General features: G+C 43.9%; 1 protein-coding gene across 3 annotated transcripts; it reads left to right on the forward strand.

Moving 5' to 3' along the window:
• The first annotated feature begins 6,480 nt into the window (after positions 1-6,480).
• On the forward strand, positions 6,481-23,295 carry prdm1a (PR domain containing 1a, with ZNF domain). Of its 3 annotated transcripts, none has more exons than XM_010885309.4 (7): positions 6,481-6,752; positions 13,958-14,257; positions 15,772-15,891; positions 17,775-18,027; positions 20,799-21,844; positions 21,938-22,066; positions 22,212-23,295. In XM_010885309.4, the coding sequence occupies exons 2-7, from the start codon at positions 13,979-13,981 to the stop codon at positions 22,815-22,817; spliced, it is 2,433 nt and encodes an 810-aa protein (XP_010883611.2). In that variant the 5' UTR covers positions 6,481-6,752; positions 13,958-13,978; the 3' UTR covers positions 22,818-23,295. The 3 variants fall into 3 exon arrangements, with proteins under 3 accessions (XP_010883611.2, XP_010883608.2, XP_010883607.2); XM_010885306.4 differs by lacking the exon at positions 6,481-6,752 and adding an exon at positions 7,634-8,043; XM_010885305.5 differs by lacking the exon at positions 6,481-6,752 and adding an exon at positions 11,885-12,066.
• The last annotated feature ends 1,072 nt before the right edge of the window (positions 23,296-24,367 follow it).

A 24,367-nucleotide genomic window follows, 5' to 3' on the forward strand; every position in this document is an offset into this window, starting at 1 on the left:
TAATGCGGCTAAGGGCTGTTCTGAAGCACAAATCTTCAAGGTTACCTAAACCGTGGTATATTAGCAATATATCACAAACCCCTGAGATGCTTTATTGAGTTTATAAATCGGTTACCAACACAATTGGAGCTGTAAAAAGTGATGTCATACCCGTGGTATATGGTCTCATGTACCACAGCTATCAGCATTCATGATTCAAACCACTCAGTTTATGAGAGACCGTATACCATTGGTATGACATCACAGCCCCTTTTACTACACTAGCTGTGCTGGCAACCAGTTTATTTTACCATTTCACAGTGCATAAGAACAGCTCTTAGCAGTGGTATATTAGCCATATTCCACACCCCACATACATACATGCATGTGAGAGTGTATAATGTGCTTGTGTAAGGGTGTGTCTATGTACCTATGTTTGCAGTATAAACCCTCATTTTCTGCCCATCTATATGACCTCTGAGTGGCCGTAGCACAGAGGTGAACAGAGGTGACCAGGAGGTCACTCCAGGGTTGTTTGGGGGCTAAATCAACACCCCGTGCCATAATGGGGGTGCGTGTGATTGATCAAATGTGAGGATCCGGGCGTCCTGCTCTCCGGACAGGGTCACTCTGCTGACGGATGGTACCTATCTGTCTCCTTGGCGACAGTTTGCACGATGGGCCCTTCCGCTTCCTCTAAATATTTACAGAATGGGACCATTCAGAGAGGAGCTGATGAGATTATACTCAGAGTGTGAGAAAAAAGTGTGTGTGTGTTTGCGTATGTGTTTGTGTGTGTGTGTGCGTTTACATGCACATGTGAAGGGGAAGAAGTTGCAACTTGGGGACAAGTTCCCCTCTTGATCTCATTAAACATATTTCATTTGACTACACACAATGAAGGCAATATGAGTGTAATTCTAGCTGTAACTCATTACCACAGATAATAAACACAATAGTAAGCCTAATGAAGTACTGTGTGAATCATAATCACTATCAGACATCTGACTTAATACATCATATGCTCTGCCAGCACATACTCATACATGTACTGATACCCCCTAATGTCCAAAATGTAATACAGTATTTGTTTAATCAAAACACGTGTGCACACAATACACACACACACACACATATTTAATACAGCCCCCTATATAGTGAAAGTGCTTTTGCCCGCATCCTTGAGTTCAAAGTAAATGAGTAAAATGTGTCGAGCCTCTGGGAGGAAGTGGTTTCCAGACCGCCTCGGCATGTTGGAGCTCTCAGAGCATGTTTACAACAGCTGTGTGTGTGTGTGTGTATGTGTGTCTGTGAGGAAAGTAAGGGTCCTGTGCCAGGGAGACAAGGGGAGAGGGAGCGAGGGCCAAGCAGCCATTCTGTAGAAACCACTGCTTCAAGACACTCCTCTGAGTTATCATGTTCACAAGCTGAAAGAAGGCCAAGTCTTCACTGAAAGCCTTTCATTCTTCCGAAAGGGAGCTAACATGCTAATTGCTAGCTCATAAAACAATGGTAACATTAGTTTCTGATAGCCATGTGGTTAGAATCAAAATGTTTCAAGATCAAATCCCCACAACGGTCCTTGAGTAACCCTAAATGCTCTTGTAAGAAGCTCTGGATGAGAGCGTCTGGTATGCCACAGACTGGATTTGAAAATAATAATGCGGGAAAATAGATAATCGATTTTGAGAATTGACAAGAAGTGTTTTGGTATTTTAGTATCCACTTTTCATATTGATTGGAAATGTCTATGAAATTTAAGAGAATTTGTCACAAAAATAAGAATACAGTGAAATATCAGTGGACTACTGATCATATATAAATAATATAAATATGATTTAATTCATGTCATACTATCCTGACTTTGCATTTAGCAACTTGCAGAAAAGATGTGGACCACAATAAGAAAACATACATTAAACTAAACTTGCTGCGAGAAACCTGTCAACTGAACGCTCACTCATATAATTGGATGTAGTAGATACAACACTGGATATACTGTTAATAATATGCAATAATATGACAAACCACACTGAATGAGTCAGAACATGAAGCATCATATTTGTCTTACTAAAAATGTTTTAATAACATAAGGAACTACAATTTCATCACCAAAGCATGTTTTCACCCACTTGCAGAAGAGTTTGTGAACACCCTAAGACTAATAGCTGAGTTTTGACCATTTATAACTGCTAAACAATAGTTACCAAAGACATAGACACTCACTGCTCCCCTTATTTATTACTTTCAAACATGGTTAACGTTCATCTCCTAATATACATCAAATACATAGCAAGACCAAGATGTAAATCAATAGAGGGGTTGCAACTTTGTTTTTATGATCTGTAGTTTGATAAATATGATCAGTGGTATGGCAGAGTCCACCAGGTTGTGTTACACATTTAGCTTCTGACTGATGATTCCTACTGTCACTACCCACAGCCCACCTGGTCATTTCTGTCCTTGTCCAAATGGTTCTGAAGGTTATCTACGCATTGCGATTGCTGGGTTGGGTGTCTGTATAAGCTCTTTGTGACAACTGCTGATGTAAAAAAGGTCTTCATAAAGTACATTTGATTGATTGGCTGAAATTCATACTTTTCTCCCATTATTAACGTTTCAAAACAGTCCAATCAAAGATCACTTTCTAAGAAACTCCACAGAATCTGTGAGATCCACCCATTAGTTAAGGCACATTAGGTCGTTTCAATTCAAGGAATCACTCAGTAGTGTCTAGATTTAGGTTAAACTTTTCATTTCATTTCAAAAAGCAAGCCAAATATGAATATGTTTTGATAGTCCTATAGTTTGGCACTAACTTAATCTCATTTGTCTACAGATTAAAATGTATGTATTGTATCCACAAATGAGCATCACAGCCAAACACACTTTATTTTATGAATTTACACTTCAAATACGCTTGCTGACACATTCAATCACTCTGTAAAGCCTTCCTCTAATGGTCATTTTAACTGGCCGTGATAATTACCTCAGCCTACTTAGCATTGTCACTCCAACCAATACACATTTCAGGACTAACTGGCCAACTCACACTCAGTAGCCATTGACAACTTTCACTCAGTTGTAGTCATAGTCTAACCAGTTAACACGTTATACAATACCAAACACAGCTTGAGCAGTGGGGGAACTGTTAAACCCTGCCACACGCAACCACACACACAAACACGCACACACATGCACGCACACACATGCACGCACACACACGATTACTCCCTCTTATGCACACGCGTTCAAAACCACTGCACCACATGCACTGACACTCATGGAAGGGGTCCACCGAACTGCAGGACTGGCTAGAAAGTGGGTCACTTTGGGGTGTCCTTATGTCCTCAGTCATCATCGCTGAACACACCAGAGAACAGAACAATTCCAAGTTACTTACCTGATGAACTGTAATATCAAACTAAATGGGCTAGCAGATCCACTCCAGGTTGCCACAGACAGTAGATTTGAGGCAAAAGAGTTATTTGATTGAAATATGTTTAGAAATGTAACTGAGTAGATTTACTGCTTGCCAAGAGTTAATATATTATGCACGCACACACACACGCGCACACACACATACACTAAAGACTGGCTAATCTAGCAGACCTGTGGCCATGATGATTAAAAGGTTTTGTTCAGTGGTTCTCCCAGAAAGCACTCAGAAAGCACTAATACACTGCATTCATTAATAAACTATAAATCAATTTGAGTGAATAGGTCAAACTTAAGGGAGCAGCCAGAAGTGTGTGGGCTTCAGTGTGTCGATGTCCGGCGTGCTTGTGCATTTCTGTGTGTGTGTGTGTGTTTGTTTGTGCATGCATGTATGTATGTCATTATGTGTGTGTGTGACCAGACTGAGTGACCATTCATTAATGGTATGAGGGAGCCTATTGTCCAGGCTGTGCTGATTAGGCTGAGACAGCCCTTCCACCTGCCATAACCCCTCTCTGACTCATCCATCATCACTCACTTGACCTGGCCAGACAACCCACAGGGTACACCACTTGGTTTTAATGTGGTTAATATTGGGGTGAGACACTGAGACAAATCATTAACTCAAGGCTATTTATTGCATATCAAAAGGGACATTGAATAGTGTTTTAGAGTAAACCTAATTAAACTTGAAATGTGTTTTAAATAAACTGCGATTGGACTGTGTCTGATTGTTTACCTTAAAGATCAAAACAACTTCTTGCAAATATGGAAAGAGACATGATTCCAACATATTCATTTTAAACATTGTCAGTCAATATATTTTATTAATAAAAACGAGTTCATAATAATTCTAACAATAGCACATTGGTAACTGTCAGTGATCAAAGCTAAGCAGGGCTGGACTTAGTTAAAACCCTACAAATACATACAGTAGCTTGATCAACTCTCGTAGTATGCGTGGCTCAAACCGTCCCGCTTTTGACCATTCTAAACCACAAGCCTCATCCCCAGCCCTACACAGGCATCCGACATAGGCTAAAGATGCTTAGCTACCACCCACTACACGCAATAACCCAGGAGCCAATGATCCTGGCCGCCCTGCTCTACAGTTTAATATTACTGCCCTCAGACACATTTAAAAAAAATCAATAACTATAATCATCAGCGTCTTCCAGGCCCAAGCCTACAGATGGCAGCTGGAGATCACACTCAACACTGGATTAATACTGATTTTGGATTGGTGTTGTATCTTTTAATTAGGTCAAAAGACACAATAGGACAGGGTTAAGTTCTCTTTGTACATGAGAGAAGCATAAAGACACGGAAACATTAAAGACATGGAGACATTAAAACATATGGAGTGGTAAAAGATATGGTGACGTTAAAGAATATGGAGACATTAAAGATATGGAGACATAAAGATATAGAAACATTAAAGATATGGAGACAAAGATATAAAGACATTAAAGTTATGGAAACATTAAAGATGTAGAGACAAAGATATAGAAACATTAAAGTTATGGAGACATTAAAGATATTGAGACATTAAAGATATTGCAACATAAAGATAATGAGATATTAAAGATAATGAGACAGTAAAGATACAGAGACATTAAAGATATAGAGAAAAAGAAAGAAAGACATAGAGACATGAAAGATATGTAGACAAAGATATAAATACATTAAAGTTATGGAAACATTAAAGATGTAGAGACAAAGATATAGAAACATTAAAGTTATGGAAACATTAAAGATATTGAGACATTAAAGATTTTGAAACATTAAAGATATTGCAACATAAAGATAATGAGATAGTAAAGATACAGAGACATTAAAGATATGATGATATTTATGACATGGAGATATTAAAGATATGGAGAAAAGATATAAACACCTTAAAAAATAAAGACATTCAAGATATGGAGACATTAATTGCTGAAAGTAAATCTGTATACATCATATAAAAATAGTATAAAGGTGTATCTCTATATGATTCGAGTAGACATAATGTAGGTATCCCGCAAACAGAATGGCAAGGAAATGAGTGGTTCTATAATCATAATGGACAGAAAGAACATAGTGCAAATACCTTTAAGACCTAAGAACTATAGAAGTTAATGTGTACTGCACCTACTACTAGTTTTAAAACACCAATGGAAACCATAGCCACAAAATAAAACGTATCTAATTCATACATGATTTTGGTGTGATCTGATAGCAGCAATGCTCAGTGGCTTTTCTTAACTGATCGCTAATCTTTGATCAGTTCACAGTCTCAGAGGAGGACATGGCAGCACAGTGTGATACAAACTCACTAAGCTTCTGGCACTGGAAAGGGAAATTACTTTATTGCTGTTATATTTTCCCATATTTACACTCATATCCACACACAATGCTCACAACATCTTTATTTCTCTGTTTAGGCAAGGTCATAGGTTTTTGAGAACAAGAAGAGGAAGACAAAAAAGAGGGAAAGAGAGAAACTGAAGGACAGAGAGTCAAATATGCTATGTAACAAAACAACATCATGCAGCTCTGTCAGAGTGTTGTCACACATACAGGTAGGTACGCAGAGATGAGCAAACACGCAAATAATGTTGAAAAGCCAATATCAGACAAACGTAAAGACCCAGAGAGCCGTGGCGCGTGGCTGAGCTGTGGATGAATCCGAGCTTGGCTTAACTTTGCCTCTCTGGCTGCCTGCCAAGCCAAATATTTCCCCCGGACGAGAATGGAGAACACACACACACGTACACACATTCACAGCTCAGCGCCAACTTGCGATAAAGAAAAGGGCTTCCCTCAATCCTGCTGTGTGTGTGTGCATATATATATATATATATATATATATATATATATATATATATATGTGTGTGTGTGTGTGTGTGTGCATGGTGGGGGAGGGGGGCGGGGTTAAGAGGAGGTAAACTGTAGAGAGCAAAGAGAAAGCACTGATTAGTCCCAGCTGTGAGAGAAAGTGGGCGGGACATAATGGAGGATGTAATATGGAGACTCATAGGGGCAGGACACAAGGAGTGGGTGGTTCTAACTCCCCCCACCCCATCAAATCCATCGTCCCACACACACTTCCACAGCTTTGATGAGGAGAGGCCTGTATTACTGTGTGTCTATGTGTGTTGGAGACAGGAAGAGTGTGTAAGTATGTCTGTTTCGTGTAAAGATCTGAGACTTCTGGGCACAGCGGAAGTGTGCCACTACAACCAGCCCCCTCAGCATATACTCTATTTCCAGATGGATAAAAAGAGAGAGATGGATGGATGAGGATGACAGGATGAATGGAGAAAGAGGAGGAGGGCAGAGGATAAAAAGAGGTATGAGGAAAAGGAGATGATGGAGGAAGAGGGGATGGATGGAGGGAAAGAGGATGAGGGGGAGAATGGATACAGAAAGACTGTAGTACCACAGACACTCATATCATATGGCATAGGGCTCTGGTGGCTCAGGCAGAGCTCAACAGGTCCTCACACTGCCAGTTTACTCAAACATGAATTCAAAGACTGAATTTATTACTTCCCATTTTCAAGTATATTTTGCCCCAGAAAAATGTAAACAATGGGACATTTATTATCATGAAAATGTTATAAACAATATTAAAGCATACCCACCTTAGTAAGCAACAATATCATTCTCCTGACCTAAAATAAAGTATACAATATAGTTGAGTGAAACACACAGATACCAATTTCAAATTCACATCAAAAACAGCAAGATGCCCTAAACCACGAATTGTATTTTTTCAAAGTAAATTCGTATTTATAAATAGATGAAATCATTTTTTATTAAACAGGTTTAAAAAAAAAAAAAAAAAAACATCTAATAATGTTTCACTGCAATTCGTAAAAATGAAATAAAAACGAATTCTAGGCCTGATATAATGTAGACCTACCAAGATTATTTTGGAGCTGACCAAATAATTACCTCATGGAGGGTAGCTTACAATAAGCCTTTGCCTGACAATTTAGGCTAATTATGTCACATTTTCTAATTTATTTCGTTTCATCTAAACATTGAATGTGGAATATTGATTTTGACCCAAAGTTTTCCTATACTACATTTACTTTCATTTGTGTTTAATTGTTAGAATATGCCGATTTCAAAGACATTACTGAGATGAGGAAATGGACTATCGATTAAATTGCAAGTCTGTTAACTTTTAACAGTCTTCAGTGGGTACAGATGGGTGAAGTTGATTAAAACCTTTTCGACATTAGGCCGATCCTAAACGGACATGTTAATTTCGTTAAAACACACCTCAAATGTTGGAACAGAGAGATGCTACTTTAACAAACAATTGCTCCATCAGTGTTATCGAAAGCGCTGGCTGCAATAGAGTTTGTTTTGTTGATTGCTCGTCTTAATCCTAATTACTGTTTTGGGTGGAGCTGACTTGGGGGCTGAAAGGAGGGGTAGGCTAGGCTACTTTGTGCATGAAAACTGTGTAGACAACAGAGTCACTTCGATAATTTCAGAGTACAACATACTCGGACTACACAGTGAAACGATCGGACGTAGCTTAGTCTGAGTTTGGGAATTTGATTTGGCCTCCGGACATCATCCAGCGTGCGGCGGCTGCGGGAACTCAACTCATGGAAGTGCGGACAGGTGAGCGAGCACTCCGCTGGCGTGGCTGTAGCAGTCATTCGCGTTCAATAAACAACTTCAAATATATTTATTTGTTACATTGTTTAATATTGTTTTAGTCCCAAATTAAGACTGAGCGTCCAACATTCTCTATAGCCGCCACATTTATTTTAGGAATTGCCTACCTGTTGAGGCTCTTTGCATGTTGTAATTTTGTTGTGTACGTGTCGGACAAAAGAAACGTCGTGTCTTGATTTATTGTACGCAGTTTACTTTCTTTTATATATAACGATTCACCTAAACTATCAGAATATTTCTATTTCATTTTGTAGAAATGTTAGCACTTGTTTGTCAAAATGAAATTATTTATGTATCTCTTTCCTTTTGATGCAACTCGATACGCCTACGGATTAAACCCTCAGAATATTGTGGCAATACTGGAATTTAATAAGGAGTTTAATGACTGGGGGATTTACCTCTATATTGCTACTGTGTATATAAGGTGATTGCATTATTAGGGTAGGCAATAATACGCAAGTGTTCTGTGTAGCCTATAACCAATGCATTAATTGTGAATTATGACTCGCCAAGAAATGATATTATTTTATAAAGAAAAAGCCTCACCTGGCAAAGATGATGCTGGTTAATGTTTTTATTTAATCTTAACATCATAGCGTTTGCTAAATTGGCAAATGTGCTAGACCGAGAACTGCACAGTTAAAACAGTTGGGCACCCGCTGCGCAACTCCTTGCTTGCTGTCACAGGCATGAGAAAATTTTACACGCGCGCTGTAAGTCTATTATGTCTGTGTACTATCTTAAACAAACTACACACATAACAACTATGACATCTATTGTGATTTCCACTGACTAATATCCTAGGTAGCCCAGGCTATACCGATGACGCATCGACCTAGGAATGGTTTGTTATCACAAGTATATTGCGTAATGTCGTGCACGCGCAGTGGCACAATTTCGAGGCGTGAATCTGATTTTAGTACGACTAAGACACATTTCGAACTGTGAATTAACTTTAAACTCCGGTAGGCTTAACGGTTACTTGCAGATAGTGAGATCATTGCTTATTTATTCTGTCGGAAAAAGTCCGCGAAGATTATAGCAGGTGTTTGTTCTTTTCAAGTAATAGTGCTATGGGAGTTGAACGTTTAATTTTGCCTACAGTGAGAGGCCGTTTTTCTCCAGGGTATCTCTCGCTCTCTCTCTTTCTCTCTCACACACACACACACACACACACACACACACAGACGATTCCCTCTTGGGCCAACAAGACCTGGTCAGTCATGTCTTATTGTCCTCCTATTCTGTAGATTAAACAAATGCTATATTAGGATTTCAATTTGGAGTGTTAGACTTGTTGGGGGTCTATTGATTACAGAAAGTAATTGCATTATTTGACATTTTGAGATAGTGCTTGTATCTGGAATGGATGTCCGCACGGTTGAAACGTGTGATTGGCTCACACCCACTCCCCACTGTCCTTGTCTCAATGCTACTTGCCTCCACTTGCCTCTTAATGAAAAGTACAATGTAATCAGTGGTATCCCCAATTGACTGATTAGCTCTTCCTCAGGGTTAGGGGGAGTGACTGTCTGGTGCTGGTATTGATCATAACACACAAACACACCACCCCCTCTGACAAGTGTCCAGCGTACCGGTGGTGAATTGGCAAGATTAGGAGACCAACTGCAACCCCCCCCCCCCCCCAGACCTGACACAAGCCACGTGTAATGTACACACACCGAGGTCTCGCAGCCCAAACGGGATCATGTCTGGGTCTAACTTCTCTAATTCCCCCTAATGGCTTCTCCACTGAGGGATTAACTCTTTCCAGAACAATACCCGAAATCCCTGCTTGCTTGCCTCCTACACACGCCCGCGCACAAACATGAACCCCCCCCCACCCCCCCCCCCCCCCCCCCCACACACACACACACACACTGTCCAACCGGATACAAACTTCATTTGGTGCAAAGTGTTGCCCACCCTTGCAGACACACATCCAAACTACAGGAAATGGCCAATACCAATCTTCTTGCTATGATCTTGTGAGGGGCATCAAATGGCCTGTAGATCAAATTAACATATTGTGACAAAACACAGGGGACTAAATCAGTGAAACTCTGATAAACTTCAACAGATTGTGTTGGAAGGCTTAAGAGGAAGTTAACTTTTGGCCTCTTGTCACCTAGGAAACCAATCATTTTTAATGGGTGCTAATGTCACCTGTAGCCTCGCCATCTCATTCTTCGCCCTCATCTTGTCCTCCTTTGTCCTCACCACCTTTCTCTCCTGTCTTTCTCTCCCCATTATCCCTGCATTCAAATGTGCTTGCTGCAATGGTATGTGTGTTACTGTTAGCCCTGATAGGAGCCCTCTGTAAAACTAACAGACACAGGAGGTCCCTGTGCTCTCCTTTGTGTGGCCCTCTTTCTCCCTCCCTCCCTCCCACCCACCCTCACCTCCCTCTCTCCTCCAGGCATGCCGGCCACATTAAATACCCTCCTCGGCCGGCGCATAAACAAAAAGAGCCATTTGAATTTGATTTCAGAGCAGAGGGACCCCTCCTAACCCCCCAGCTTCAGCCCCCTCCTTCCTTTACAAGACAGAGACTGGAGGTTCCTGGATGGGGGGGGGGGGGTGGGGGGGGGGCTGGCGATGATGACAGGGGTGTGTGTCTGTGTCTGGCCCAGATCGTTCCCAGCCAGCCGGCGGGTAGGATGAACCACATGTGACTTAAAAAGGGGACAACTTGTTCTTTTATAAGATGTTTAGTTCAAATCTTTGCGTGCGTGCGTGCGTGCGTTCATGCTCAGCAGCAAACATGTACACCAGCTGTGGTACAGATCGTGTGTGTGTGCGTGAGCAAGTACTCGTGTCCTGGAGGCCGGCGAGTTGTCAGTTGGCAGGAAGGAGTAGGCAGCTAGTGATGTGGTCAGCTCTGTCACTAGTGGGACAGGGGGAAGATGAAGAGAGGGAGGTCCTGTCTTTCTTTCCCTCCTCCGCTCCCTCTTGTTTGTTCTTCTTCATTATCATTCTTTGCTCCACTCCACCCCGCTCAAGACTGCTGTCAATCGAGAGGGAGGGACAGAATAGAAGCAGGGGATTTACATGTTCCAGGAATCCCACTACATAGTTCCTGCTTTGCTTTGGGGTCTGATAAACAGGCCACAGAAGTGAAGAGAGAAGGATCGAGAGGGAGAGGCTGGAGAAACCAAAAGACCAACAGTGTTAAGTTCTTTTATGTCTCACTGAAAAAGAAAAGGTGAAAGAACGTTTGGAGTCACTGAGCTTGAGGTCAGTTCACTGTCGCCCTCTAGAGGCGTGTGTGTCTGCGTGTGTGTCTGCGTGTGTGTCTGCGTGTGTGTGTGTGTGTCTGCGTGTGTGTGTGTGTGTGTGTCTGCGTGTGCGTGCATGCGTGCACAAGATGAACGTCAGTCCATGGCTCTATGCTGGGTAAACAGGGACATTGAGTCACTTTCACAGGATGTCCTCCTTCCCCAGGAAGAACAACGCATAAACACAGCCCATGTATAAGATGCACACTGGCCCACAGAACCCCATGTTGCATAGTAATATATTGGTCAAAATCTTTTTTGACTGGCAACCATATAACATTTTTAAGCTTATTTTTGTAATAAATTTTTAGTGTGTGGAGCAGAACAAACGTATGTCTCAGGTGACAACATTGACTGCTTCCTGAGGCTTTTTCACAAAGCTAAGTTCTGAGTGTGCGTGTTACCTTGAGTAAGCCATGCGCGACCAGGTTCCTTAGGGTAGTGGGCGGTCTTTGAAGAGGGGGCGGGAGGGACTATGAATGAATCACCATCTCTTGTTGAGGGGCAGTCAGTTAAACAGAAGGCACTCACTGGAGCAGACGCTCACTCACTCACACAGCACTCTCACTCTGAAGTAGCGCTTTGAGCGGAGGGGGACAGGGGGAACTGCACCTGTCCTGCATATACACACATACGCCCAGGGGATAGATCAGTCGGCCCTATGTGTGGCTGGGACCAAAGCTTCTTGGTGAGTTGTACTCCACTGTTCCGTTAGCTACTCTAAATAGAAATGGACTTGGAAAACTCTTTTTAATTGTTTTTTTAATTCATCATTTCAATTTGGAATTTCTTTTTTCATAAATGTTAGTTTTTGTTTTAAATTACTTTTTAAGATGCGTACTAATTTGCGTACTAAGTGACTACAAATATGAATAACTATTTCATGACTTCATGTAAGTAAATTTAAATTTTCTGATGGTTTGTCTGACCAATATGAATTGTTTGATAAACTTTTAATATATTCAGTATAACAGAATACATACATGCAATCATTGTGAGTATTGTGAAAGTATAGTTGGCTTTCAGCTTTAGTGTTTACATTTCTGAATGTCTTGCAATGTGTTGACCTGGAATCGTTTTAATGGTTATATAGTTATGATTATTATAATAATTCCCAAATTGGAATTGGTCGTAGTTTGCTTAAAATTGAGCTTGTGTTTTCAAAGGATTTTCTTTTTGTAGCGTTCATTTAATAATTCAACAGAGGTGTGTGAGTTCACGAAATCATTTGCTTTTGACCAGGTTCTCAGTTTCAGTATGATTTTTGCACAGCTGTCAAATCAAGATGTCTTCCTTAGAAGGAACACACTTTGACTTCTGTTAGGTATAAAAAAAAAATATCCCTTTGAATAAAATGTATGAAATCAATGTCCACTGAATGAAATCAAAATCTTTGTTTAAAATTATCTTCTTGACATTGAAACAATATGTGCTAATTTGTAGTACTGAACATTTCTGTATGGAATCATTTCAGGTATTTTAAATATTGTTTGTAGGACTATTTGATTTAGTTATGGGAAAGCATGTACGATTTGTAGTTGTGTATTTTCTGGAACCACAGTACAGTAACGGTAGTGTTTTAGGAAATGGTTGGCTATAGTTAATTCCTGGATGGGTGAATAGATTTGTATTGGTTTGTGCTCATGGCTATTTTTGTCTGAATGGGAGGGAGATATGTTTATGTTGCAGTTTAATTCATTTGTATCTTATCGGTTCGGAAATGTAACAATCTTTGATTGGAATGACCATTTAATCGGATACTAAACTGATGCTATTGTAAACTAGTGTGTTCACTGATGTTGTTGTGAGGGGGAATGTGTGAGGTGTGTGTTCTGCAGTGGCTCCCAAATGGAAACGTTTGGTGCTGCCTCCGCCATCCCACGAACACTTGGGATGATTTGCCAGTTCCGGTGCCTTGCCACTCTGCTTCCAATTTTAGCTCCATTCAGACGCAGACAGAACTTCCTTCCTCCACCTTCCCCTGTTTGACTCGTTTTCCACCCTGGGGAAAGAGAAAAGCGGCATAAGGAAAAACAGGAGGCTTAAAAGTCAGATTTTTACGGGCTGGATAGGAATGGAGAGAGGATAAGAGGGAGAAAGATACAGGGAGGTGAGGTAAAATAGGGGTAGCCTGGCTCTGACCTTCTGACCCCATGCCAGCTACATGGCCCTCGATATGGACACACAGCTTGGCTGCATTGGTTATTCCCTCTCAGCCTTCTCATTCATTGATCAATCTGTCTTGCCCTGAGACCCTAGCCTGGTCAGTTTAGATAATTGGCACATATATTCTGCAGTCACAATTCGTCTGTTATTTTCCGTCTGGATTCCAGAAATACAATGTGTCAGAGTTCCTTTTCTGAAGAGAGTTAATGAAAGGTGATTTTTCCTGTATCTTTCAGTATAGCATAGTGGTGATGGGACCTGGTCTGGCCTGGAGGTTGTTGGGTTCTGGTTCCCACAGAGAGCAGAGAGGCTTTCTGCTTAGTCAGCCAGTCTCAGAGGAACTCACCACTCACTGACTCACACGGGATAATAATGGACCCTCATTCCCTTTCCCCCGTTTTGTTCTCTCTCAGGCTTCCTCTCATAGCTCGGCCATGTTGACTACTGAGGGGGCCCACACCATGGAGCACGATCACACCAAACAGGATACAGAAACCCAGATGGACATGGGATCCAAAATGGCCACCAACAGGGACCCTAACATGGAGGAGGCGGACATGATGAGGTGGACGGAGGCAGAGTTTGAGGAGAAGTGTACGTACATCGTCAAGGATACGCCTCGGGAGGCGGGGACAGAGAGCGAGGGTTTAACAAGAGCCGAAGCGTCGCTGCCACGGAACCTGACCTTCAAACACCCGGCTGGCTCCACAGAGGTAGGGGGACATACTGCATTCACAGACAGGGCTGGAAACACGTGACTCACTCCTGGGTCATCCCACAAGACACGCCCCAGCCAGAGTGTTGGAGTGGGTCTCCTGAAAGAACAGTTTTGCCACCATCGTGATGGTGACACGCGTGTTGTGGAAGCAGTGTGTAAACACTGTCTGGGGGGGAATACACACTCTGGGGTGAGATGCGTGTTTTCACAGCACCTCCGCGGTGAGAGACGAGCTCGCATCCATCCACCAAGTCTTATCATAGTTAGCCAGGCTGTTGACGGCTTCATCGACACTCATGAAACAACGTGTCCCCGTGTCCGTCTTTCTGTGTTCTCCTTCTCAACGGCTCTTTCTTTCCCCTAGAGGGTGCACTAATCAGTCCCTTACCAAGCCAGACGGCACCATCCCTCTTTCAAACTTTTGAACTCACACAACCCAAAAGGAACCCCGTCAGTAGAACCCGTGAAGCCTATTGAATAAGTGTGAAGCTAGGTCATGAGGTTATGTTGGGAGCATGTTACATTTAGTACTCTTAACCTGATCAGGACCACATGATTTAGTTTCAATGAATAGATTTTCTCATCATTCCTCATCAATGTTTGTTATCGTGTGTGTAATGACCTGATACGTTAGTCAACAGTTGTCACATTCACAGCGACCAGTAAGAGTGAGAGGAGAGATGGACAGATGTGAAGGAGTGTAACATTGCCTGGTGATCAAAGGATATTGACTTGTCATTAAGGGAGCATTGTAAAGTCAGTTAATAAGTTATCCCGCAAAGACCCCTAATCTTGAGACATGGTCTGTTCTTCCCATAGATCTGACCCTGAGGTGGAAATGGGATAGGGGATTTCCCAATCCTTTCGACGGGGGTGTTTATGTAGGACATACATGAAGTGTGTGTGTGTGTGTGTGTGTCTGTCACGTGCCTGCAGGGGGAGGGGTGAATACTTGTCAGTTTATAGTGGTTAGGAGATTAGCTGAACGTCTAGGTTTGATAATCCCTCATTCTGAGGCAGACTTGCTTCCCTTTCTTTGAGTCCTTCCTTTAATGTCAATTGTCTTGAAAAGAACCAAAGCACTTTAATATTTAGCATGGATGTGGTTCTCCTCCAAGGGTCATTACTTGTTTTGATAGGGAATAGAGTGGTTAGTGTAGCAGTGGAAGGAGGGGCCCTGTGGTCAATAGGGAAGGAAGAGTGACCAGGTGAAGCGAGAAAGCGGCACTTTGAGTGAGACTGAGGTGTTCACACTCCTAAAAAAAGACACGGCATATGTGACTTGAAGAGAAAGTCGTTTTTTTTTTGTGGTAGTCAGTTATTTCTCTAAGGGCATTGAACATGACACACACACAGGCAGCCTTGTTTGTTGATCTGATCATGATGGGTTCTTCCGGTCGTCTTCATGTGAAGACTGTGACCTCCTGGCAGGATGTGATAATGTAAATAATCTAACTGCAGAACACACACACACTCCAACTAATGGTCTTTTTCATCTCTGTCCTGTAGGTGATTGGAGTGGCCAGCAGAGAGTACATCCCCAAAGGGACACGCTTTGGCCCCCTAGTGGGCCAAAACTACACTACAGACAGCGTCCCCAGAGACGCCAACAGGAAATACTTCTGGAGGGTGAGTGGCTTTTCAATGGCTTTTCCACCTGCACTCACCCCCCCGCCCCCACACACACACACAACCGTGCGCACACACGACAGCACAAAGACAGGGAGCGATAGAGAGCCTCTATTTCAGTAAAAGCAGAGGAAGAAAAACAACTCTGGGTCATTTCCTGTTCCACTGACTGAGTTATTGTGTGACGTCGCAGTTGGGGTCTCTGTTCTGAAGAAGTGTGTTGGTGTGTTGGAGACAGAGGAAAAGGGGTTTTCTCTAATCAGGCTTTGTCATTCTGAGCCCGAGGCTCTCCACTGCGTATGTGTGTGGGGTACATCCTGTGAGTGTGCAGATTTTAAACACACACGTCTCATATACATCCTCAGAGCCTGTTTTCATTCTGATACTGTAAATCTGCGAGGTAAAGCCTGACTGTCGCTGTGTAGGAGCTGACTTTGGGTTCGGCTCCTACACACATTTCAGAAAGACACCAAAACTGAAGTGCTGCATTACATGACTATGCAAGACTGTGGTTGTCTGCTCAGTAAATGACCGCTCGCTCAGTAAAAGCCTATTTAGACTACATCAATTGTTGTGTACACAATTTCATTTAAATAACGTTAACATAACATGTAAATACAGTTTTCGATTTACACTAGTAATTAAAGTCTTGCTGCGCCATGAGGTGTAACGATTTGGCCAGACCACTGACCTGGAAGGTGTATAAACTCACTGTTGTTTACCTGGTAACGGACGTCGGGATCTCCATTGAACAGGCGCTGTTGCTGGGCACGGGGTCGTTTCATAGTGGTGGTGTTTCATAGTGGTGCCGTTTCACTGCCAGATGTTTTAAGTTGCCTCCCGACTGCAACCTTTTTTTCCTGATTCTGTTCATGGAGCAGGAAGCACTTCTAATGTCATCACTCACTCCATTCCAATACACACTAAGTCTTTAGACATCAGTAGCCACAGCAAGGATTGATTGGGAAAGTGTTGCCAAATTTCACTCATTTACACAATTCAATTAAGTATCTTTAACATCCGGCATAATGTTTCTAAATAAAACAATTGTTTTGTACATAAGACTGATTGTCAGCTCAGTAAGTGACTGCTGGTATGGTAAGACTGATTGTCAGCTCAGTAAGTGACTGCTGGTATGGTAAGACTGATTGTCAGCTCAGTAAGTGACTGCTGGTATGGTAAGACTGATTGTCAGCTCAGTAAGTGACTGCTGGTATGGTAAGACTGCGGTTGTCAGCTCAGTAAGTGACTGCTAGTATGGTAAGACGGTGGTTGTCAGCTCTGTAAGTGACACCTTGTACAGTAAGAACAGCCGTGGAACAGTGGAAGGATATAGTGTCAATTTGACACTGTACACAGGAATTGTGCTATGTCATCATTCCTGGAAGTGACAGTAATACTACACACACTCACCTAGATTCAATAACAGCCCAAAATCATGTTCCATTCATGTCATACTTTGGCAAGCCACAACCAAACACATCATCACGCACCTCCGTCGTCTTTCTGTGTTCACGATGTTGATGGCCACGGAATCAGATAGGGGAGAGAGAGTGAAAAGAGGGGGAGGGATTCAGAATGAGTATCATGGACATGTGGGCGTAGAGGATTCTTCTACTCCGTTCTTGTGGACGTGTATAAGAGAGGAGAGGACCTGCTCCTAGTCTGTCGGTCTCATCAGGAGTGGTGACTTGGTGAGGGATGGGAAGAGGGAGAGTTAAAAAATGCACCATCTATATCTCTAATTATTACACTAACTCACACCGTCTAAAAAATTATTATTGTTTGACACGTTTGGTCTTTACTCAGCACTTTCTCTGGAGCTTTTCAAACAGTCGAGACTTTCTTCACCCTAATTGTTTCCTTCTCGTCTTTCACCTCAGATCTACTCGGAGGGCAACTTCCACCACTTTGTGGACGGCCTGGATGAGGACCGCTCTAACTGGATGCGCTACGTCAACCCGGCCCACTCAGCGGGGGAACAGAACCTGGCGGCGTGCCAGAATGGCATGAACATCTACTTCTACACGGTGCGGGCCATCCTCCCTGGCACTGAGCTGTTGGTGTGGTACTGCCCCGAATTCGCCCACCGTCTCCACTACCCGTCCTATGGAGATCTCATGATGCAGAAACTCAGTAAGTCTCATCCTGTTCAACATCACCTCATAGATGTTCTACCACCAACAACGGTGTGAACAGAAATGATAGAACGATAATATTTGATCACATAGTAGTAGGACCTTGTCCCGGGAGGAAAAGGGTTCGGTTGTGTTGTGATATGGACTCCAATTCTAAAGCAGAATAGGGTTGTGTGTGTGTGTGTGTGTGTGTGTGTGTGTGTGTGTGTGTGTGTGTGTGTGTGTGTGTGTGTGTGTGTGTGTGTGTGTGTGTGTGTGTGTGTGTGTGTGTGTGTGTGTGTGTGTGTGTGTGTGTGTGTGTGTGTGTGTGTGTGTGTGTGTGTGTGTGTGTGTGTGTGTGTGTGTGTGTGTGTGTGTGTGAGGTTTTATTGCATTTTTTTGAATTTATCACCTACCTACACAGTATTGGTGTGTGTGGTGATTGTGTGTCTGGGAGAGCCCCTGAAGTTCTCTCGTTCAGCTTAACGTATATCTCGGTGGATACGTGTCTCCTTCCTCTCTGAACATCAGCCTGTCATTAACACACACACACACACACTCACACACACACACAGCCCCTGAGCCTTTCATCAGTCAGCGCCATCGTCGTGTGTGTCTCTGTCACCCCTGCTGTAATGACAGTGTAATTACATAGTGTTTGTATGCAGTGGTATGGGGTGGGGGGTGGTGTGGTAATGCATCCTTCTTACACACTTAACAACACACTTTCAACATGACAGCTTGCCCAACATGCTCTCCACCCTGTGTCTCAATAGCCATAGGGATCAGCCCGCTATCACAGTAGTCATATAGATAACGTGAACCTGCTAAATGCAAATATGAATGGCTACTGTATGAGATGGTAGAAAACAAGGGGAGGGAGTGAGGGAGCAATCCATGCAGCGTTATATCACTTCATGTAGTAGACCCAGTCACTGTTACTCCAATGCCCCGGGACATGCGCATTCCCTGGGGCAGAGAGAGATCGGGGACAGGGCTCCCGTGTGGTTCTGGCCCCTGTAATTAAACCCTGCTACCCCAGGGCCCCTGCTGACCTGGGAATGAAATCTCTTGTCCCAAGTCTTTCTCCACTCAGCCAGTCATAGTGGAACCAGACATATCAGCAGAAGACACTTGTCTGAAATGACTGAACTGAAGCTCCTCTCCCACTCTATCCTCTGACGCCTGTATGGCTGGATTTCTTTTTTATTATTAATATGTGTGGGTGTTCAGGCATAGCAAGGCTCCCTCACAGCAGCCAACACCGATATATACACCTGTTAGAATGGCCCTTTCTAATTGTCTCTTCAAACACATACTTTGCTTTTCACACCCTCTCTCTTGGAAGCAAGTCCATTCACATAACCACGGAGGCCTTTCATTCCAACACACTCACAATCTTTTAATCTCGAGTGTGTGTGTGTGTGTGTGTGTGTGGTGTAGTGCTGATGGCTCTTTTGCCCCTCTTCCTAATTTATTTGGCATTTTAAAAGTGGAGAGAAGGAAGGGAAGATGAGGAAGAAAAGCGGCTCCTCTATTGACTATTTGAACTTCCTGGCGGCGGAGTCGTGCTGACAGATTGATATCTCCAAGATGGCCGCCTTGTTTGTTTTCTGAAAGAGGAGTGGAAAGAGGAGGGCTGAGAGTGGTGATATCAGAGGGGGAGGATATGGGGGAGGAGAGGAGCCACTGATAACCTCTGTTTACACACACTGTGTGTGTGTGTGTGTGTGTGTGTGTGTGTGTGTGTGTGTGTGTGTGTGTGTGTGTGTGTGTGTGTGTGTGTGTGTGTGTGTGTGTGTGTGTGTGATAGTGTGAGACAATTAGAGGCATCATTTATAGTTCCCCAGAGAGGTGTGAATAGTCTCAATAGTATCCTTTGTGTGTATTTATATACATTCTAATATGTATGCACGCACGCACGCACGCACATGTTTGAAGTTCAGTTGTCAGTAAATGGGCAGGATTATTGATGTTCACTTTAAATCCTGAAAGTTAGGATGTGCTAGCTGACATGACACTTTTAAAGTGTGTGTGGGTGGGTAGCCTGGATGCCTTGGCAGTAATCCCATCTTTCATCATGTGGAGGTGACAGGAGGTGTGAGTGAGGAGGAATCTCTGCCTGTTAACTTTTTAACCTGGAAACAATAGGAAATGGGAAGGATGGTTGTTTTTACTTCAACATAAAGGCCTGATAGGAAGACTAAGGATTATGGATAGAAACTGTTTTTTTGTGTTAATGGAATGTGATTCAAGGGGGTTCTTCAGGCTCTGTGCACTGGAATGATGGAGATGAGCAAACGTGTCTGACAAAGGCCTTTGTCTGAAGTTGGCTCAAAGTGTGCTTTGTTACGTGTTGGAAGACTGTGTGAGACAAAGAGGGGAGAGTTGGGAGAGGAGGGCAGGTTGAGGCCAAACTTTGGAGAGGAAACTTTCAATCAGCCCTGCCCACATTTTGATGTTATCTTGATTTTTATCTGCCCCCTGCACACACCCACCCTGCCCAGAGGCAGCTGTCACGCCTCACTTCCTGTCTTTCAGCCCCCCATGATCGTTCGTCAAATCTGTCTCCCTAATTGGACCACTGGGTTACCGTGTTCTTAACTATTCTGTGCGTGCACACACACTGCACTCTCTGACAGACCATCACTTCTCCTAAGCTAAAGACATTTAGATAAGATGTCTTCCTGTGCACACAAATTGCCTTTGACACAGACTCAAAGGGAAAAGTGGTCTTGAGTCGGAGGGAGAACAGCGTCTGACCTCTGACCTCTCTCTCTCTCTCTACAGAGCAGTCTCTGCTGGAAGCCAAGCAGCACGTCAGTGAGGAGCGTGTCAGTAGCAGCAATGTCTCTGTCAAGAGAGAACACAGCGTCTCCTCCATTCTCAGGGGCCCCACAACCAAGCGGGAGCCCAGCCGGCCCCAGGCCACACGACCCCGCTGTGCTGACAGCCCCGACCGGCCCCTGTACCCCCGCGCCCTGTACCCCCCACTCCGCCCCCACCCTCATCTCACTGAAGAGTTCTTAAGTCTTAAGACCAGCACCATGCAGTTTGGTTACCCAGCAATCCGATCACCAGGCAACCAGTCGTCAGCAACCCCGAGTCCTTCTGCCAGGAGCAGTCCAGAGAGCAGCCCCCAGGGTAGCCCGGCAGGTCCCCAACCCACACCCCCGTCTTCCATTTACTCCCGAGTTTTGGGTCCTTTCCCAGGCTACTCTCCCCCAGCTGCCTCCCTTTCCTCACCCTTCTATCCCCCTGGTTCCCACTATTCACCCTACCTGTTGCCCCACCACTACCCACTCCATGGGGGCGGCATGCCTGCTGTGGGCAGCATGTTCACCGGGATGTATCCTCGCTACAACAGCCTGCTGCTCCCCCACCTGCCTCTGCTGCCTGGGGAGACGGGGAGAAGGTTCTTACTGCCTGACTCCACCCACCACTCAGTCTCCGCTCACAGGGACTTCCTCCTCCCCGCCCCCACCAGTGCCTTCTCAGCCGCCACCTCCCTCAAGGACAAGGCCAGCCCGCATCACCCTTATCCTAGCCACGCCCACCCACACCCCCACGGGCAGCCCCATGCGCCCACCAGTGGCTCCCCTACAGCGGGCACGGCGCCCCCTAGCGAGCGGGTGCCCACCAAGCCCACATCAGCCCTGCTGAGCAGCGCCAGCGGCCGGCCGGAGGACGAAGCTGTCAACCTGAGCAAAATGAAGCGCAGTGGCGGCTCAACGGGCTACAAGACCCTGCCTTATCCACTGAAAAAGCAGAACGGCAAGATCAAATATGAGTGTAATGTCTGCAGCAAGACCTTTGGGCAGCTTTCTAACCTCAAGGTGAGACATCCCGTCCGCTACCATCACTCCTTCCAGACTGCTCTGTGTTTCCATTAATTGAACCTAACTTTATTTATTATTTCCCGTGCGTAGGTGCACTTACGGGTCCACAGTGGTGAGCGGCCCTTTAAGTGTTCGACGTGCAGTAAGGGCTTCACCCAGCTGGCTCACCTGCAGAAGCACTTCCTGGTTCACACTGGAGAGAAGCCCCACGAGTGCTCGGTAAAGACCACCGCCGAACTGTTTTCTCTCCATACCCTTAATGCGAAGCAATGTGTTTTCTGCAAAGTCTGCATTTAGCTAGCTGGTTGATGCGTATATGTAAGAAATTCCTCTTTTAACCATGCTCTTGTGTTTATTTCGCCAGGTGTGCCACAAGCGCTTCAGCAGCACCAGCAACCTGAAGACCCACTTGCGCCTGCACTCCGGTGAGAAGCCATACTCGTGCAAGCTCTGCCCTGCCAAGTTCACCCAGTTCGTCCACCTTAAGCTGCACAAGCGCCTTCACTCCCGCGAGCGGCCGCACAAGTGCCCCCACTGTCACCGCCACTACATTCACCTGTGTAGCCTGCGGCTCCATCTCAAGGGCTACTGCTTGACTGCCGTTACCTCCTCAGGAGGCCCGACCCCCAGCTCTTCCACACAGGAAGAGCTCCAGCGCATCAATGAGGAGATTGAGCGCTTTGACATGAGCGACCATGCTGAGAGGTTGGACCAGCTCCAGGGAGGGGTCGAGGTTGAGGCTGTGCTGGAGAAGCAAGTCCTGGGGATGTTGTGGAGGGAGATGGACCTTAAGACCTCCAGCTACCACCACCACCACCACAAGGGGGGCTCTGGTGAGCCCCAGGCTACAGGTTACAGCCTGTACGATTCCGTCAACAAGACATCTGTTATCAAGCTGCGCAGAAGCAGCCCACTTCCCCTGCTTCCCTCCAATGTTACAGTCAAAGAGGAGTCAGAGGAACATGCTTGAGCTCATGGTTAAAGGGTTTGAGTCTGACTGTGTGGCTCGAAAAACTTGGTTGCCAGGAGCAATGACTGTAAATAACTTTTTGATGGTTGGTTGTTGTCAGCAATGAGGTTGGGAATAGCAGATGCGGTTTTCAACCTTCTGTACTCAGGGCTTCAAAAGACACTGTCCCCAGACTACTAAATGGTTCCATTGTGTCCTACAATTAGGACAAAAGACAATCAGCCTGGATTTCATTATTATAATATTAACTAATTATTTTTGTTGTTACCATTTGTTTCTTTTTTAAATGTTATTTTTGCTCAATTTATTATATAACCTTAATTTATTCTGCAATTTTTTTGTTGTATTTGAAAAGCAATATGTGGAAGTGCTGTTTACAATGACTGGGTAATTCATTGTAATTGTCTGTTTTTCTGGTTTTGACTTCTATCTGTGGCCATTTCTTTGTAGATATTTTCTTTTTGCCTGTATATGTTTTGTGGGACTGACCTCTGAGAAGTAGAGGTAGCCTCTGTTCCTTTTTTGTTAAAACAATATAGCAGGTAAAAATGGGTAAACAGTCACAACTTTGCTTTGCCAACAGTGAACACAAAATGGAGAATATGCAAAACAGTGAACACACAACATGGTTGATTAGAATGAGAAGCCTTTGCTCAACCTTCTGTCCCTTTCTGCAAGCTTACCCATGACCAGGCCTGTCCTGAGCTTACTTAATTTAAACTAAACAAAAAAGGGCATTTTTTTGTATATTTGAACAACAGTTACCTCAGTATGTATATGATTGTGTGTATGTTTGAGTGAGTGTGTGTTTGTATGTTCAGAGGGAAGCTGAAGGCGGGTGTGTTTCTATTTATTGCTTTTGCTACTTGAAGAATAAACCAAAATGAACTGGAGTGCAGCTCCACATGGTCCAAAGAGCAGCAAAGTTTGCTCAATTTGTAGCACATAAAGACTGGGGACCAGGAGTACCCCCCCAACCGTCCAAAACTATCTTTAAAACACTGTCAGTACCTACCAGAATACAGGATGAACGTACTCAAGGGAATTAATTGAGGCTACTAACCAAAGTTCACTTGGCTTTAGTTTCAAACACATCAAAAAGAAGAGATGTTAAAGAATTCAAAAGAAGAAAGACAGTCGATGATGAAGTGTTAGCTCTTTAGTTGTTTTTGTTTATTAGTTTGTTTTTTGGTTGAGAAAATGTAACCTTCTCTTTTGTAAATGGCACAGACCAAAGCACCTCGGCCTTCTTATGCACTGGCCCCTCCCCTTAAACTCTATCGCTGGTGCTTACTCCCACTATTCAATATGATTGGACACTGCTAAAGGGAGTGTTCATCTGCTCAGACATTGCTAACACATGACAGATCTTACATTGCCTGAATTGATATTTTAAGTATTAGCTAACCACATCAGGTTATTGAAATCAGCCACTCTGAAACAGTTTCAACGTGGTAAGTTACAATTGGTTTTTGCATGTGAAGTCTGAGCAAAGGATCACAACCAGTGGCACTAAGACTGCTTATGGTTTAACTCCAAAGCAACTGTGA

Source organism: Esox lucius, chromosome 20 (genome assembly GCF_011004845.1).
Source record: "Esox lucius isolate fEsoLuc1 chromosome 20, fEsoLuc1.pri, whole genome shotgun sequence".
Taxonomy (NCBI): Eukaryota; Metazoa; Chordata; class Actinopteri; order Esociformes; family Esocidae; genus Esox; species Esox lucius.